This window comes from Glycine max, chromosome 10, assembly GCF_000004515.6.
Source record: "Glycine max cultivar Williams 82 chromosome 10, Glycine_max_v4.0, whole genome shotgun sequence".
NCBI classification, from domain to species: Eukaryota; Viridiplantae; Streptophyta; class Magnoliopsida; order Fabales; family Fabaceae; genus Glycine; species Glycine max.
In genome coordinates, this window is record NC_038246.2 from 32,224,879 (window position 1) to 32,241,729 (window position 16,851).

The window sequence follows — 16,851 nt, forward strand, 5'->3', positions numbered from 1 at the left end:
CAAGATTAGAGACTAATTTAAAAGGTTTTCTAATAATGGAGACACTACTTAGCATGACTTTTCATACTTTAATGACAATTTCCAATAATTTTTAGTAGTTTACGGACCACACAGGAGAGATAGTTATACTTCGAGGATGAAATTAGAAGTTTACTCTTCTATAAAAGTCAACAGCAGTCCAAATCTGTCTCTAAGTATTAGAGCAGTCTTACTCCATAAGTAAATTGTAATCTTTTATTTATTAGTCAGTTACTAACTAGTTGTAGTTTGTTTCAGGTAAACTATAGTCTATATAATTAACCCGAGGCAAACTACAGCTGTTATTAAGCTGTTATTAAGTAGAGTTAATATCTGACTAAGAGAAAGAAAATATTACAATGCACTTATGGAGTAAGACTACTCTATTAGTAAGGAAAACAAATTGATATATTTGTCAACATTGGAGAAATTGAAATTCCTGTTATCAATAAGATTGACATAAAACAGTTCAACAGTGCAGCAGTTTCATAAACTGCAGTGGTAGAGGACATTCCTAGGAACTAAGTCCAATGTTCTTAGTCTCTTCAAAAGCACACAAATTTGGAGAGCATAGAAAGTTGCACCAATCACTTCGGTAGTTTGGGTTAGACAAACAAATTGATTCCGACCCTAGGCAAGTGGGTTTTCTTTTTTTATTTTGTAATTCATTTGAAAACAGAATTCTTTTTTTTAGTAAAGAAATTATGCAGCCTCAAGAAAGGTAGGCAACATATTCAATAGTTGGGTGATTTAGCCGCAAGAATAGGAGCTTCACCTCTTCTCTCCTTCACATAGGAGACGTACTCACTATAGTGCATGGTAAATAAGGTGCTTTGGTATCTGGTTAGCTGTATTTGCATCCTAAGTTCATCGGTTATTGGACCATTGTACCCTGCTTTACGTATCAAAGAATCAACGGCTTCGGTTTTTGTCCAACCTGAAACCAAATCAAAGAAGGAAAGCAAGGAATGCATGTTCATTTCCACCCTTTTCAACCATAAATTGATGAAATTCAAAGAAAAAAAAATTGTTTGAGGAATTCCAGAAGACAATGGTTACAAGATCACCATGCAGTTAGAAAAAATATAAGAAACAGGAAAAGCCCAAGAGTACAGCTACGGCATACCCAGAAGTTGTACACTTTGGGCAACTTGAAATGGTTATTATGTATATTAAATTGTTAGACTTAATCATAAGGCTTGTATATAAAATTTCTATCAAGCAAATGAAATAATGTAAAAAAAAAAATTCGAATGCCCAATTATTGTTATTATTGAAGTTTTTTTAAAAAAAATTGACACTAATTTAGTTTATTGATTATATATAATAACATCTATTTAGTGATTTTTGGGTAGTAGTTTATACAAGTTAATTATTTTAACAAAATATCACTAATCTAATTCTTTTTTTTAACACACACTAATCTAATTCTTTAATCAAATAAACTTGGTATTATTTTTACTAAATCATAAAACTATAATTTATAAACCTACGTAAAATTGTGCTTAGATTTTGAAAAGAAGTTTAAATAAAAAAAAAATAGTTGCATAAAAATTGAGCAAATCAAAGGTTAAAAATGTTTATAGTATGAATTAGTTGAATGGAGAAGAGGGACAAGTAATTGCATTTGGACGAATAGTAAAATTTAGTTAGACACATAGAAACAGAAGAGGCGCAAATAAGTAACTTTATACTAGGATGAATACTATTTCTTTAAGGTTGGAAATGTTTATTCTTCATAAGCAGCAGGGAACTTGCATTTACACTGTAGGTGGCTTCTTATAATTGTTTAGAGTATTCAGTCAATATTGGGTGTTGATTTACTTTGAAATAGCTTTTGATTATTAAAGATAAAGGCTTGGGGAAAAAATGAGGCAATATTTTTAGGGCAATGTGTGGTTTATGCAGTCTTTTAGCATTTGGTTAGAATAGAATGCTTCTGTGTTTAACGGAGTCTCTCTACTTAAAAATTTACATACTGCTGGTAGTAAACCCAAGCCATACAAAGTGAGCATGTCATAATTCACTGGATTCAGTTAAACGTCAGCCATTAGATTAATTGCAAAATGTAATATACACAGTTGCTGTATCCACCCAAGGAAGATAGGAACTGCTCCTCTTTGTCCCTCAACTTGCTATGGTACAAGAATTTTAGCCTACAATTTGTAGAATACAGTTCTTGTAGCATAGCAAGTTACCATTTCAGATAGAGATTTGGTAGCTTCTGCTTTTAAAATTATGTTCTAATGTGTTACCTTTATGTTCTAGAGTATATTTTGTCCTCCTAATTAAGAACTTCCTCTCCTTTCTTTCTAATGAATTTAGAGAGCCAGGTGTGGAGGAAGTAATGCATGACAACTTTTATTTGTGGCATCTCAAATTGGTGACTCTGATGATGTCATTTCCAAAATGTAAAACAATATTCAATAGTGAACATAAGTTACCTTCATTGGCGGCCACTTCAGGCAGGTATGTAGCACTACACCTTGTGTTATAGACAGGATCAGAAAATTCAATAATTATACCATGCTTTTCTATCTGCAAGAAAGAAACTGACAGAATCTAAAAGTGCAAAATTATAAATACAATAGTGTCCTAGAACTAATACTTTATATCACTTTACATTTTACAATATCTTGCAAGTCAGTATTATCCGAGTATTTGAAAGACTAAACATCAACAATTAAAAAAACCAAGAAAACAACTGATTTACTTCCACATTATATTGATAGAACTTAACATTATATCATCACTAGTAAAATCCCGGAAAATATATACAATGCATTCTAAGTATTAACAGAATTAGTATAATACTTTTCTTCAACAGAACTGTAAAAAAAATCTCTACCATGTTAAAGTTCAGAATGAGTTTACATTAGGGTAGTGTTGCCAGACTACTTACGTATCGAGGTCAGGCACCTTCCCAATGGTGCAGTGTTGCTTAAGTCTCACCTACTCTACAAATCAAACATGGAAGATGATAAAGGCATATCTGCTTCGATCAGTCCATAGTAGGTTCCTTGGGATATGCCACTCTCAGAAGACCTGAGATTATTTACAGCCTTACAGGGATGAACAAGGTCTATCAATTCTTTCACAGACCCTGAGGAGAACTGGAAAGTGGTACATTGTATTCTTAAAGATACCTTAAAGGTACCATCATTCATACCTTAAAGGTACACACAGAACTACACTTGTTTTATGTCCAAGAGATGGTCATCAACATGAATCCCACTGTCTCACATAACAGCTCAAATAAGCTAACTGGTGTTGAGTTGCATGACAAACTTAGGGTATCCAACCCATTTTCATTAATCCATTCTCCTTGAGTGTGACAGGAATATTAGAGTAACCACTCATGTGGTAATTAAAGAAGTCAATTCCTAACTCCAAATATGTGTGTTTGGATATGACATTTCAAGCGGGTAAAGTAATTATCGGGGTATTTAAATTACTGTTTAATGAAATGCTCCATTTGGATACTCAAAGAATTTAAAGAATTCTCCGGAATTTCAATCTTTGTTAAAATTGGGAATTTGAAATTCCACTAAAGGAGGTGGAATGTGGAATTTCTAAAATTCCTCATTTGCAAATAGAAGAGTGTCTCGAATTCATTGATGTTTTTCTCCTATCTGCATATTTGCTTCCCTATCCCTCCCAACGCTCATCTGTTGTTGCTTTTCTTGGCGAACCTTCCTCACCGGAATCCCAACCCACCAACAATCATCTCCACCAAAGCCCTAACCAGCGGACAATCATTTCCACACTCTCCACCACAGAATCCAAATCGCCGGCAGAAAGAGTTGAACCAAACCACCGACGAAGAGAGAAGATTACAGCAAACCTCCCTTTATCATCTTCCTGAGCTTAAACACCACCACCAACCAGAAATCATCATGGTGGAGTTTCTTGTACTACAGTGGTGTTGGTGCAACACTGCAACTGCTGCAATGCTCAGTGTTTGAGCATGCTATGTTGCCGAGAGAGATAAAATCTTATTCAAAATCTGTAATTAATAATAATTTTGAATTTATGTGAAAATAGATTCAAAACTAATAATCCAAACAAGTTATTTTGTAATTGAAGAAATTTTAATTGCTTTCAATTGAATTACTTGCATTTCAAATCCCCTGTCATTCCGGAAATACTCTATCCAAACACAGGGTAAATGAATTTCTAGTTTTCATTGTAAAGTATGTCAATTCAATCCGTTACTTTCTCAGCAATAGAAAGCTCCCAAATTCTCTCTAAATATTTTCTTGCTCTTTCTCTCTCACTTTCCTTCCCTTTCGCACACATACTGTTTTCTATCACAGGTTGTCCTAAAACATGTTGCAAACAACCAATTTATAAGAAATGAAAGGACACCAAAAGAAACCTTCTCAGCATATAAGTGATAAAACCTGCTTAAACATACTGAAAATATTATATTCTATTTTCTTTTCTCCAACAGCAACTCCTCTCAGATCGTTAAAAACAGAACTTCATCGCATGACTCTATTAGGGCAGCTTGGTGCTATAGAGTTCCTTCTGCTCATAGGGAAGGACAAGACCCACTGCTTGGGTCTACAGTAGGCAGCCATATCTACCATTTGTAAGAGGCTGATTCCACAACTTGAATCTGTAACCTCTGGGTAACCTGACAACAGTTCCCTTTCTTACACAACACCACCAGGCTCCATCAAATTTTCCAACAATCCATTTAAAGTAAGGTCGTTTTTTAAAGGTTCATCCAAAAGTATGCTTCAATCGTCCTCTATCCCTATTAAGCAAACTATTTTATATTGAATCCACTTTTCTCTTGCAGTCTCTAATGGTCTTCTCCTTACAAGACCAAGTCACTGTCTTAAAAAGGAAGGAAACCAGAGGCATTGTGCTGAAACGGTGAGCCTGTGATACACAGCGGTGACTTTATTATACAGTCACAAATAATAAATACAATTTATTATAGGAGATTTCGTTTCCATTATACATTTATACCATAAATACAGAATATTCAGAATTGATTCTCAACACACTGAAGATGAATTAGAAAGTTATCACGTGATAATTAATAAATTCAACAATAAATTTCATACAAAGCAAAATTTAAAAACTAGTTTAACTATCATGTGAACTATTATTTGTTCTTACCCCATTTTTTTCTTTATGAATAAATGCTAGGTCAAGAACCAAATTAAAATCAACCTATTAAGCATTCAAACTTCAAATGTAATTAAATATTTTGAAACAATCAAGGTGGTCAACAAACAGGGTTTTTATTTTTTTTTTTTTTTATAGAAGGAGAATGAGCATTGTTGGATAAGTCAGTGATCATACAAGAAAAAATGGATCAAGGGTGGTTGTAATGTAGAGAAAGTCGGAATATCATTGATTGAGTGATCAATTGTATTATAATCATGCCAAAGATGGTTTGAACAAGTGAGAAGAAGGCCAATAAAACCAGTTAGAATAGTTGATCTAATGGGGCCATGAATAAGAGGTAGAAGTAGACCAAGGAAAACTCTAGGAAAAGATTAAAAAGGATCAAGAAGTAAACAACTTTGAATTTGATTTTGGATAGAACACAACAGCATCGTTTGATTCATGTAATCAATCCCACCATGTGAGAAAAGACTTTGGTTGTCGCTGTTGAACTAGAAGAATGAGCATTCTTCGTGGTATTCACAAAGACAGAATATTACTCCATCAAAGAGTGTTGAGAAAGATAACCGAGAATCTACAAAGAGGCCAGTCCTAGATATTAATACTCCTATTACTCTCACAAATAATTAACACATCATTACTCTCACAAATAAATATGGAAGTCATCAAAAACATATGCCTAACTTGAATGAAGAACAAAATATAGAAATAAATTTCTAGAGTCTCTACAAAGTGGCATGTGAGATATGACAGAATTTTTCCCAATTTATTATGGGACAAGGACCATGCTTACTTTTAATCACCTTATGCCAAAGACTTAAAAAAGCAAAAAGTTTCCAAAAGAAACATTGAAGCCCCCAATGACATTGCAAGCAGAAAATAATTAACCTACATCCTCCATGAGTGAAAACAGACCCTTCCTCCTTAAAAACTGTATGAAGAATAGCAAAATCCATCTTCACTTTAAAACCCATACATCAACATCTTTTACACCTAGCATTCTAGCATCATAACTAATTTGCAACAATTACAGCATCCAACAAGGCAACCTGACCAGAAAATAATTTCACAAATCCTTAACAGAACACAAAAATTCTTTACAAATTTTACAGACAACCAGGTTTATAATCCAAATACATAGTTCTTAAACACAAAAGTGTTATGTAAGACCTCCAGTTACCCACATATACACTAGAAAGAAGAATCACATGAGCAAGGAGAGGGAGAGGACAGTGATGAACAAAAATAAGATAGAATAAGATTTATCTCCTAATAACATAATGTTTAAGTTGAATAAGATAGAATTAGATTTATCTTCTTATAACATAATGTTTAAGTTGAATGAGTAGAAATAGGGAATATAACAGAATAATAAATAAAGATAAGGGAGTTTGTTATTGGTGAGTTAATTAATCTAAAGGGGAAAGCTAAAAAAAAGGGAGCAGAGGTATTGATTTGGAATGGAGGTTTCAGTCCCTTGAAGTGCTGCTTGTACAGTATTTACATTATTTTTCTATTCCATTATCAATTCCTTGTATACCTAATAGTGGCAGTAAGGGGATTTTTCTATTATAAATTCAACAAAATATCAGTTTCCTATCCATTCTCATTACTTGATTCCTAAATGCTAGAAGTTGAATACATATTAACAGTAATACCCAAACCAGTACCACCCACCAATACCGGGGGAAAATCCACAACAAAAGTACCTTAAGATCTCATCTGAATGGCTTATTCATCTTAAAAATAGGTCCAGAAACATACTTGTCGAATTCAGTGTTATCAATTGTGGATTGCAGAAAACGGCGGGAAGCCAATAATCCACTATATCATAGAGCAGATAGCGTTGCGGGCATGTAGTGGAAGTCACATAACAGTTGAAATATATCAAATATATATCAATTATATATGTATAAAAATTAAGTTGTATGCAAATAAAAACAAAATATATAAAATTCACTATAATATTAACTCAAAAGTTCAATAGGCTGGAGACTCATCATAGATGACAAGAGGATGCAGGACACATGCCACAACCACAACAATGATAGTGGCTGCAATAGCGGACAGAGTTACAATCATGGATCCGAGAAATTCTGCTATACAATAGTGCTGTAGCACCTCTATAGTGGCTATTTAACAACACTGCTCAACTTTAGTAATTTCATCTGACTGATACTAATTCCCTATTTATAGCTATCATCTCCTTCCAATTGTTAATCAACATTAGATGGCAAAGTTTATAAGACACAAATTAATACTATACAAAATGTGACCACAGGTTAAATAGCATCTCTACAATTAAGTCCTGCCAGCAATATCCCAGAAACTAAAACAAGTAAATCAGCACATACCTCCCAATCAAGGTAATGGTTAGCAGTTTCATAGTCAGTAAGAAGGGACACTGTACACTCCAAAAGCGGAAGCTCATTAACTTGTATGGGTGGAAATCTCCGGTCCCTGAGGGCACTGCAAGATATTGCATGCACAAAGCATAGACAAGGAATATACCAATTTAATAATGCAAGTGTGAACGACATAAAAATTAGTTCAACAAAATGCAAGCAAGCAAAATTTGCATTTACAAAATAAAAGATACCCTATAACATAAACAAACCTGGTCAGCGCATAATCTTTGAGCCCATTGATCAAGCTGCGTGCTTCCAGAGTTCCAATACATCCCCGAAGGCGAGGATCTCCACCATTCACCACTTTCTTCCATGTAACAAACAATGGACTAAAACAAAACATAGTTGCTTGAAACAAGGACACCATATTATATCATATTGTCGACTCAAGTATAGTTTTTTTATTTACTGCTAAAAGGATTTCCCCCTTACAAAATCAGAGATTAATCCATTTCAATGCAAAGAAATTGTCAAATTGGGCACATCCTCTTCCCCAAAATCCTTTTCCATAACTCAGCTCAGGTATAAACTATGACTTAACTAAAGGGAAAACAAATCTTTTCTTTCTTAAAACCAAATACGCAATATCTCTTCCACTGCTTCAAATTCCCATTTGTACTTAAGTCCTGTTTGAATAAACTTTTCTATAAGCACTTACAAGAGAAGAAAATAAGGTGCAATTAAGTAAATTTCTCCCATACATTAAAATCAACCTAAGCACTCAACTTCTACAAAAGTTCTCTCATCTAACTTCTCCATAAGCTGAGGTGCATAAACTAGTTTTAACATATGAGAGAGGCTCAATTCATTTTACAATCTTATTTCCTTCATTTACTTGTGCTTATGGAGAGATTTATCTAAACACAACCTTATTCACGCAAATTCCCATTGCAGAATCACTTACTTATCCGAGCAAAAAATTAAGAAAATTTCACCAACATCACAAAATTTAAACAGTGGACCATCTCATGAAATTAAAAAAAAAAACAGAACAATTTTCAAAAAAATATGTCTTACCATTTACAGAAAAGCGTATATAGTATTAATAAAAAATATTTATTAAAGAAATAAAAGATGAGAGGGATTACTGTTGAGCCTGATCGAAGGCAGGAGGAGGTGCTTCCGTGCTGTTGTAGTGAGCGAGGAGGGTGTCAAAGCAGTGCACGACCATCTCCTTGTTCGCCGACACCATTTTTGTGTAGTTCCAAGGTTTTCTTGATATGATGATGTAATTCTTGAAATCAGAATCGGTGCTTTGGGTCTTTAGGTCTGGAAGAAGAATAACAACAAAAAAACAGAGAAAAGAAGGTTCTCCTTTTTCTCTCTCCCTGTTTCTTGCTTGCAAGCAACCAGTACTTTAAATAAATAAATCAAATTAATAATTAATAAAACAGATGTTCTATTTCTACACTTCTATACTCACTTTTGGACTGGAGTAAAATAAAGCTTTAAATATATTTTTCACTCATGAAATTTTACTGTATTTTTCATTTTTATCCTTAAAAGATTCATTTAATTTCTGTAAGATATATTTATTTTATTTTTTATTCTTAAGATGTTTTAAATAATACTTTTAACATTAAAAAAATATTTTAAACAGTGAAAAAATCATTTTCTAACATATTTTAAGGAAAAGAAATAAAACACATACATGGTAAGGATCAAAACGAAAAAAAAACTATAATGACAAATTAAAAAAATATAATATATTAAACTTGTAAAAAATTGCAGCAATAAATATACAAACTTGAATATATAAAAGTGTGGTATGACATCTAATTTAGGTCATTTTATTATTAAATTTTAATATTCAAAGAGTATTTTGATATTAAGTTAATTTTTGTATGATTAATTTGATATTTTGTTGTAAAGTTTATAAACCATTAGATATAATTATCATATTTTTACATATTTAAATACGCAATAAAAAAGTGTGTTCTTTAAAAAGATTAAAATATCACTTATTTACATATTTATACATACCACGACTAAACTAATCATTTACTCAAAAAGTATTCGTGCTATCATCAAACATATGGATAATTAGCACAACATTATTCTGATCAATTTAACCAGATTGAGTTCTTAATATTTAACTTTGTTAAATATTTAGAGGATGTAAATCAGGCAAAACTTATTTAGAAAATAAGATAAATGAATGGTTTCAAAAGTTAATTTAGCTAAAATCAAGTTAGAATTAGAAACATGAAAAAAAAGTTTTAAACCCATCAAGCTGACACGTAATAAGAAAAATAAAAAACGAAACTCAAGTAAGTCTATAATTATTATTATAATATTTTGACATTATAAAAATACTTGTGGGGGTGACACTATCTCTTTCTAATTATATTGTGATTTCTTCTATTGACGGTGATGAATGAAATCATATAAATATTTTTCATTAAAAAAATACTTTAACTTATTAACCAACATATAAGTTTATATTTTTAAGTATATTTACAAAATAAGTTTTTGTACACTTAACAGAGAAGATTCGCTTTAAGGCAAAATTTTAAAATTGATTTTCAAACCAAGCTAGATTTTGGAAAATGATTCTTGGACATCTCAGTTGTTTATTCATTGAGAGAGATAAAAAGAAAAAAGAAAGAAAAAAAGATAAGTAATTAATTTGATTGATAATGTAATGTGAATTAATCCTTTTGCATAAGTAAATTAACATAAATAAATAGATAAAAATAATTAAATATAATGAAAATTAATTACAGATTTTCAAGATCATTAGATGTCCAAAATTTAATTATTTGATTAATAAGGAAAGTATCACACCTGAATTTACTCCTTTTTACATATCAAAATAACTTGTTAAGTCCTCAAAAATAAAACTTTTGAAGTCATTTAAAAAAAATCAAAATATTATTCATTTAATTACAAATTACAAATCAATCATAATTGAAGACTCAATTAGTCAAAACACATTGATCTGCATAACACATTAAACAAATTTGGCTGGAAATAAGATTAGGGATTCAAACTAAGATTCAGTCCACAATCAAAATAGCAACAAAATCGTGTATCACTTCCTTCCTTGCAAAGGCACCATGTGGCACTTGAAGTGTCAAAGTAACCCATGACCAACCATAAAGCACCGTGTTATCCGCATGTAGTTTTGTTATTAGTAGTGAGCCTATATAAAGGCTTATAATAATCTTGTAATTACCACTTCAATTGCAGTATCTCTAAATTTTCTATTTTCCTCTTTGAGATCATGTTTCCTAACAACATCATAACCCAATTAGGAATTACACATAAGGCAATCAACTTGCTTAAATAATTTGATATCATAGAAGGTGAAATAATCATACACCGCAGCCTTTTTATCTCTCTGTTGTACTATTTTACAGATTAAGAGGAGTTTTATCTCTCTGTTGTACTATTTTACAGATTAAGAGGAGGATACGCACCAAGCAGGAGCTAGAAATTATTATTAATCACATTATACTATTCAGGGTGGAAATTCATCACGACGCATTTGGCTAGCAACATTGAGAAATACAACTTAAAGGGCTCATGCACCAATCAGAAAACTGACAATAATAATAATGTCCAACAAAGCAAGTCAAAGGTACCCCTCATATAGTACCTTGTTACACATCTGCCAGATTGACCAGTTTACAGTATACAAAACAAAGTAAGCTACCCTATTGTAGATAATAAGCAAATTCATCATGTGGTAGAGCAACAGAAACACCAAGCCAAGCATAAATAGAAAGACCAAAGCTGATAAGATTTTGGGCAAGAAAAAAAAAAGTGATTTGAATTCTCAATCTTTCTTCCTTCCATCCCTGTGTATATCATGAAAACCCATGATGTGCTTGAAGCTGCGGTAGCAGATCTACAATTTATAAAGAACTTGTTTTACCTGAAAACAAACCCAAGCACAATTCAAGAAAGAAAGAAAAAATTAAGTAGCTCACACATTAGAAGGATAAAACTTAGAAAAAGCAAGATTGAACAAAATAGAGCAGTTAAAATTTCATAAGTGAAATGCTAAATTGGAAAGATCCCTTAGCTGCAATTTAAGCTTTAAAAAACTATTAACAAATATTGATAAGCATACAATTTAAGTTTTAATTAATTTATTGTTAGACCGAAAGTAGGACAAGTTGTTGTTGTTGTTAAAGTGTTCTTCGAACTAAGTGTCACCCATTCAGTAAGTGTCTGACCTCCAAATTCTTGAGTGATTTATTATTATCCAAAACAACTATTTACTCATTATACTCAACTCTATCAATAAAGTGTTTAAAGAGTCTGTTTATATTCTTACAAATAACACTAATTTAGGCCCATGACCCAATAACTAATCTATCAATTAGAAGACATTAAAATAATAATAAAAGGTGGTGCATGTTGGGCTTAATTATTATCTAATTAACTCAATTTTAATAGTCCATCAAAATTAATCAACTCAGCCCATGGATGCTTCTTGTTTTGTAAATTGGGTTTCTCAAAATGATTCTTCAAGTTGACCTTAAAATATCTTCATCAATTTGTAGGAGAGTGATCCAATTAGATGCAATCCTTAATTCACATTAGTATTCTTTCTCTTTGATCTTTATAATCAAGCCTTGCAATGTTTGCTTCATTCTCTTAGTCTTGGACCTTGTCATAGGACCTCCAATCCCTGTAAAGGATTATTAGATGGGTTGGTTGCACCTCTATCATTCCCTCCCTCTTCGAAAGGATTCATCCTCGAATATGATTCATTACTTACATCAAAGAAAGATATATTAGTCACATTAAAAGTAGCACTCATGTTACCATTTTCTCTTGGAAGTCCATCTTGTAAGCATTGTCATTTATCTTTTCTAGAACTTGAAAAGCTCATCTCCTCTTGGTTGCAACTTGAATTTTCTTTGAGCAAGAAAATCTTTCCTTCCTCGTATGAACCAGACCCAATCTCCTCGTTCAAACATAACTTTGACGCGATCCTTATTTGCTTGCTTTGCATATTGTTCATTCTTCTTCTCAATGTTGGCTCGAACTTTTGCATGCAACTCTTTGATATGATCTGCCTTTTTCTTACCATCAAAACTAGCATACTCATTAGAAGGCAAAGGTAGGATATCCAAAGGAGTCAAAGGATTAAAGTCATACACAACTTCGAAAGGAGAATAAGAAGTAGTAGAATGAACAGACCTATTATAAGCAAACTCAACATGTGGCAAGCATTTCTCCCAATTTTTCAAATTTTTTTGAATGATAGCACACAAAACATTGTTCATTAACCTCATGAAGGTACTGGGTGCATTAGTTAAACCAAATGGCATCACCAACTACTCATATAAACCATATTTTGTTTTAAAAACTATTTCCATTCATCACCTTTTTTCATACGGATTTGATATTCACTCTTCAAATCTATTTTAGAAAACACATATGAACCTTGTAATTCATCAAGCATATCATCCAATCTAGGGATAGGATATCTATACTTTATAGTAATTTCATTTATGGCTCGACAATCTGTACACATGCGTCATGTCCCATCCTTCTTTGAAACCAAGATCACAGGAACTCATCAACTTTTATTGGAACTCATCAACTTGCCTTTGAATCTCCTTTGCTTCTTCTGGACTTGACCTATAGGCTGGCCTGTTTGGAAGTGAAGCACCAAGAATGAAGTCAATTTGATGTTCAATACCTCTTAAAGGAGGTAATCCATTTCTTCTGGAAAAACATCAACAAATTCCTGTAACAAGGAAACAACCTCACAAGGCAAAGAAGAGTTAAGATCGTTAGTAAAATAAACATTCTTGTACATGAGTACAAGTAGCTACTTTCTAGCCATCAAAGCACTCTCAACCTCTCTTTTCTTTGCAAATGCACTCACTTTCTTATTTTTCTCTTCTTTGTTTTCTTTTTTATTATTTTCTTTCTTTTCTCTCTTTTTCTTGAATGCTCAATTGTTCTTCTCTCAACTTACACTCTCTTACAATTCTGATTTGATCGACATAGGCCTCAGTGGGCCGGAGAGGTGTTAACACAATGGTGTGATTGTTCAAAACAAAAGTATATCTATTTTTGTAACCATGTCTAACTTTTCTATCAAATTGTCATGGACACCCTGGAAGTATATGCCCAACATACATGGGTACCACATCACAAAGAACTTCATCCTTGTATTTGCCAATGGAAAAAGAAACCAACACTTGCTTGGTCACCCTTATGTCTCCACAATCATTCAATCTATATGGATTAGGGTGCTTTAATGTGGGTAAACCCAATTTCTCAACCAACAAGGTGCTAGCAACATTAGTACAACTTCCACTATCAATAATTAAATTGTATACCTTGTCTTTTATGTGGCATCTTGTATGAAAAATGTTCTCACGTTGCTCCTCATCACCTCCTACCTTAGGCTGCATGTTAAGAGCACACCTAGTAACAAGCACATTCCATTTACAGGTTCAACAACATCAACATCACTGCAATCCTCCAATGGTGGCATTTCATCATCACTTGAGCTTTCACTCTCTAGGTCTCCATTATCCAGCAATATCCTGGCTCTTTTATTTGGACATTGAGAAGCAATATGTCCAACTCCTTAATACCTGAAACATTTGATATCACGAGATCTAGAAGATGAATTAAATTTTCATTTTACCTATAGTTACAACAAATGAATTTTTGGACTTAGCTTCATCTTTTGACTTTGTCATAGATTTGTTATTTTTCCAATTTGACTTCCATGAAGAAGTGGAAGCAAATTTGGAAGTACTCTTAGCTTTCAATTGTCTCTCCATTTGAATAAATTTGTGCAGCAAGTCCTCCATCTCCACATAATGTTGCAATTCTACCACATCAGTTATCTCCTTCTTTAAACCTCCAATGAATCTAGCCATAGTTGTCTCACGGTCTTCTTCAACATTAGCTCTAATCATGGCTATTTTCATCTCCTTGTAGTAGTCCTCCATACTCATGGAACCTTAAGCTAGAGTTTACAATTTTCTATGCAAATCCCTATTATAGTGGCTAGGTACAAATCCCATTCTCATGACAGTCTTCATCTCCTCCCATCTACTAATAGGCCATTGTTAGTCGTTATTTACGACTAACTTTTGTATTGAATAGTTACATAAAATTAGCATCTTTCCTCCAATTTATGGTTCTTTTTGTAGGAATTGTACATATTTTCATGTTTAGTTTGATTTTATATAGTAGATACTCCCATTTTGTGAATTAATGTTGAAACCACTTTAGTTTCAAGCTAAAAGAAGAGAAGGTTCAAGTAGTTGGTGTCTCGCTAAGCGAGGCACATATGCTTAGCGAGTGACATCCGCTAAGCGAGGCATGCAGCTCGCTTAGCGTGCTAGGAAACCCTAGAAGAAGATCAATCAGAGATGTGTTCGCTCAACGTGTAGCAAGCTCGCCCAGTGAGTCGTTTGTCTCTTCTCGCGCTCAACATGCCCAGCTCGTTAAGCCAAATTTCACTTACTCTCGCTCAGTGAGCCAATCTCGCTAAGCGAGCCTTCAGAAGCTAAAACGTCCAAGTAGCCTTTAAAACACTGAAGTTGGCAGAAACTAAAGGAAGAGTCAAAAAACAGAGTCAAGAGAGAAGCTAGAGCGACAGAAACGAAGCCACCAAGAGAGTTTAGGTTAGAGGAGTGAGATTAGGGTTCTAGAGGTTGAAGGAGATATCCTCAACCCTTCTTAGCCATTTTTCTTCACTCAAAATCTGTTCTTCTTTGTATTGAAAGCTCATTACTTATAATGGAAGGCTAAAGCTCTTGGCTGGGAAGTTCTGCTGAACCCTTGATGTAACATTCTTTTACTATCTATTTAATGTTGTTTTTATGCATTCATTGCTTCTATCCATGCTTATTTTTACATGCTTGTGGCTTGATCACCCATTTGTATGTGTAGTTAGGATTTTTAGCATTCGAAAGTGCTTTAAAGGCTTAGAACTTGATAGAGCAAGCTAGAAAATTGTGTTTAGGAATGGAGTGCAGCAATCTAGTCCATATTATGCTATAGACTTAATGCAACTCTTTTAGGCTGAGTTTGTTGAGGGATCAAGGATGAGGTTTAAAGAGAGTTAGGCCCATTCACTTGAGGGATCTTGGTTTGGGTAATTTCTCAGCATAAGAACACTAGGATAACATTAAATAGAGAAAAACACATAACAACATCAAGGAAAATTCAGTAGAATGATCTAACGCTTTTTACTTGACTGTTTTACTTCTCAAATCTTTAGATATTTAGTTTATAGTTAAATAGATTTTTAGAACAAAAGCCCAACTTGATATTTACTTGTTTTCAGTTTATACAAATGTTTGCTCACTGAATATACATTTTCTTAGTGAAACAAATTCCCTGTGAACTCGACACTCAGTCTTACCGTTTTAATATATTACTTGTGCGACTCGGTACACTTGCTTAATAGCATCGCGAACAACAGCGTAACAAGTTTTTGGCTCCGTTGCCAGGTATTGAATTTCTTTCCTCTTAGATAGTATAGTTCAATTCGTAAACATTTATTCTTTATTCCTTGATTGATTTTGTGAATAGTTAGCTAGGATTTATTTTCTCTTGATTTGGTTAACTGCTGCTTTGTTTAGTACTTCTTGTATGTGAGGTAATTCTTCAGCAGGAAATTCAGCTCCATTAGATTTGGAGATAGAAGCCACTTGCAGGAGAAACAACGCAAAAAGAAGGAAGAAAGGACAGCACAGCCAAGTTTAGAGGGAACTCAATCATCTGAATCATCTTCAGCATTTCCAAACTTAAGAGAATCCGAAGTAGGTGCGTCTGAAGCACATATCATGGCTGAAGATCAACCACGGAGGGTGACTCTTGAAGATTATTCTAGCTCGATCGTGCCGCAATTTTTCACAAGCATTGTGCGGCCGAAAGTTGAAGCTCACAACATCATATATCATCATTCCTTGATCCAGTTGATTCAAGGAAATTTGTTTCATGGTTTGCCGAATGAAGACCCTTACGTATGCCTTGCTACTTATATAGAAATCTGCAATACAGTGAAAATTATAGGTGTGCTGGAAGATACAGTAAGGCTTAGCTTGTTCTCATTTTCTTTGGCTGGAGAAGCTAAGAGGTGGCTGCATTCTTTCAAGGGAAACAACTTAAAGACTTGGGAAGAGGTTGTAGAAAAGTTTTTGAAGAAATATTTCCCTGAGTCTAAGACAACTGAAGGCAAGGCAGCTATCTCCTCATTCCATCAAATTCTAGATGAATCCCTGAGTGAAGCACTTGAGAGATTTCGTAGCTTGCTGCAGAAAACACCAACTCATGGATTCTC

At 33.4% G+C, this 16,851-nt stretch overlaps 1 protein-coding gene across 1 annotated transcript; it reads right to left on the reverse strand.

Moving 5' to 3' along the window:
* Positions 1-429: 429 nt before the first annotated feature.
* LOC100305669 (AMMECR1 domain-containing protein) lies at positions 430-8,907 on the reverse strand. The gene is made up of 5 exons (NM_001248101.2): positions 8,660-8,907; positions 7,781-7,900; positions 7,518-7,632; positions 2,463-2,556; positions 430-955 (listed from the first exon to the last, which is right to left on the reverse strand). The coding sequence occupies exons 1-5, from the start codon at positions 8,761-8,763 to the stop codon at positions 753-755; spliced, it is 636 nt and encodes a 211-aa protein (NP_001235030.2). The 5' UTR covers positions 8,764-8,907; the 3' UTR covers positions 430-752.
* Positions 8,908-16,851: the final 7,944 nt, after the last annotated feature.

Coding starts and splice junctions, on each gene's coding strand:
- LOC100305669 (NM_001248101.2), bottom strand. CDS start 8,763: ATGGTGTCGGCGAACAAGGAGATGGTCGTGCACTGCTTTGACACCCTC. Junction 7,633..7,780: donor AAAGATTATGCGCTGACCAG/GTTTGTTTATGT, acceptor AATATCTTGCAG/TGCCCTCAGGGACCGGAGAT. Junction 2,557..7,517: donor ACCATTACCTTGATTGGGAG/GTATGTGCTGAT, acceptor TCTTTCTTGCAG/ATAGAAAAGCATGGTATAAT.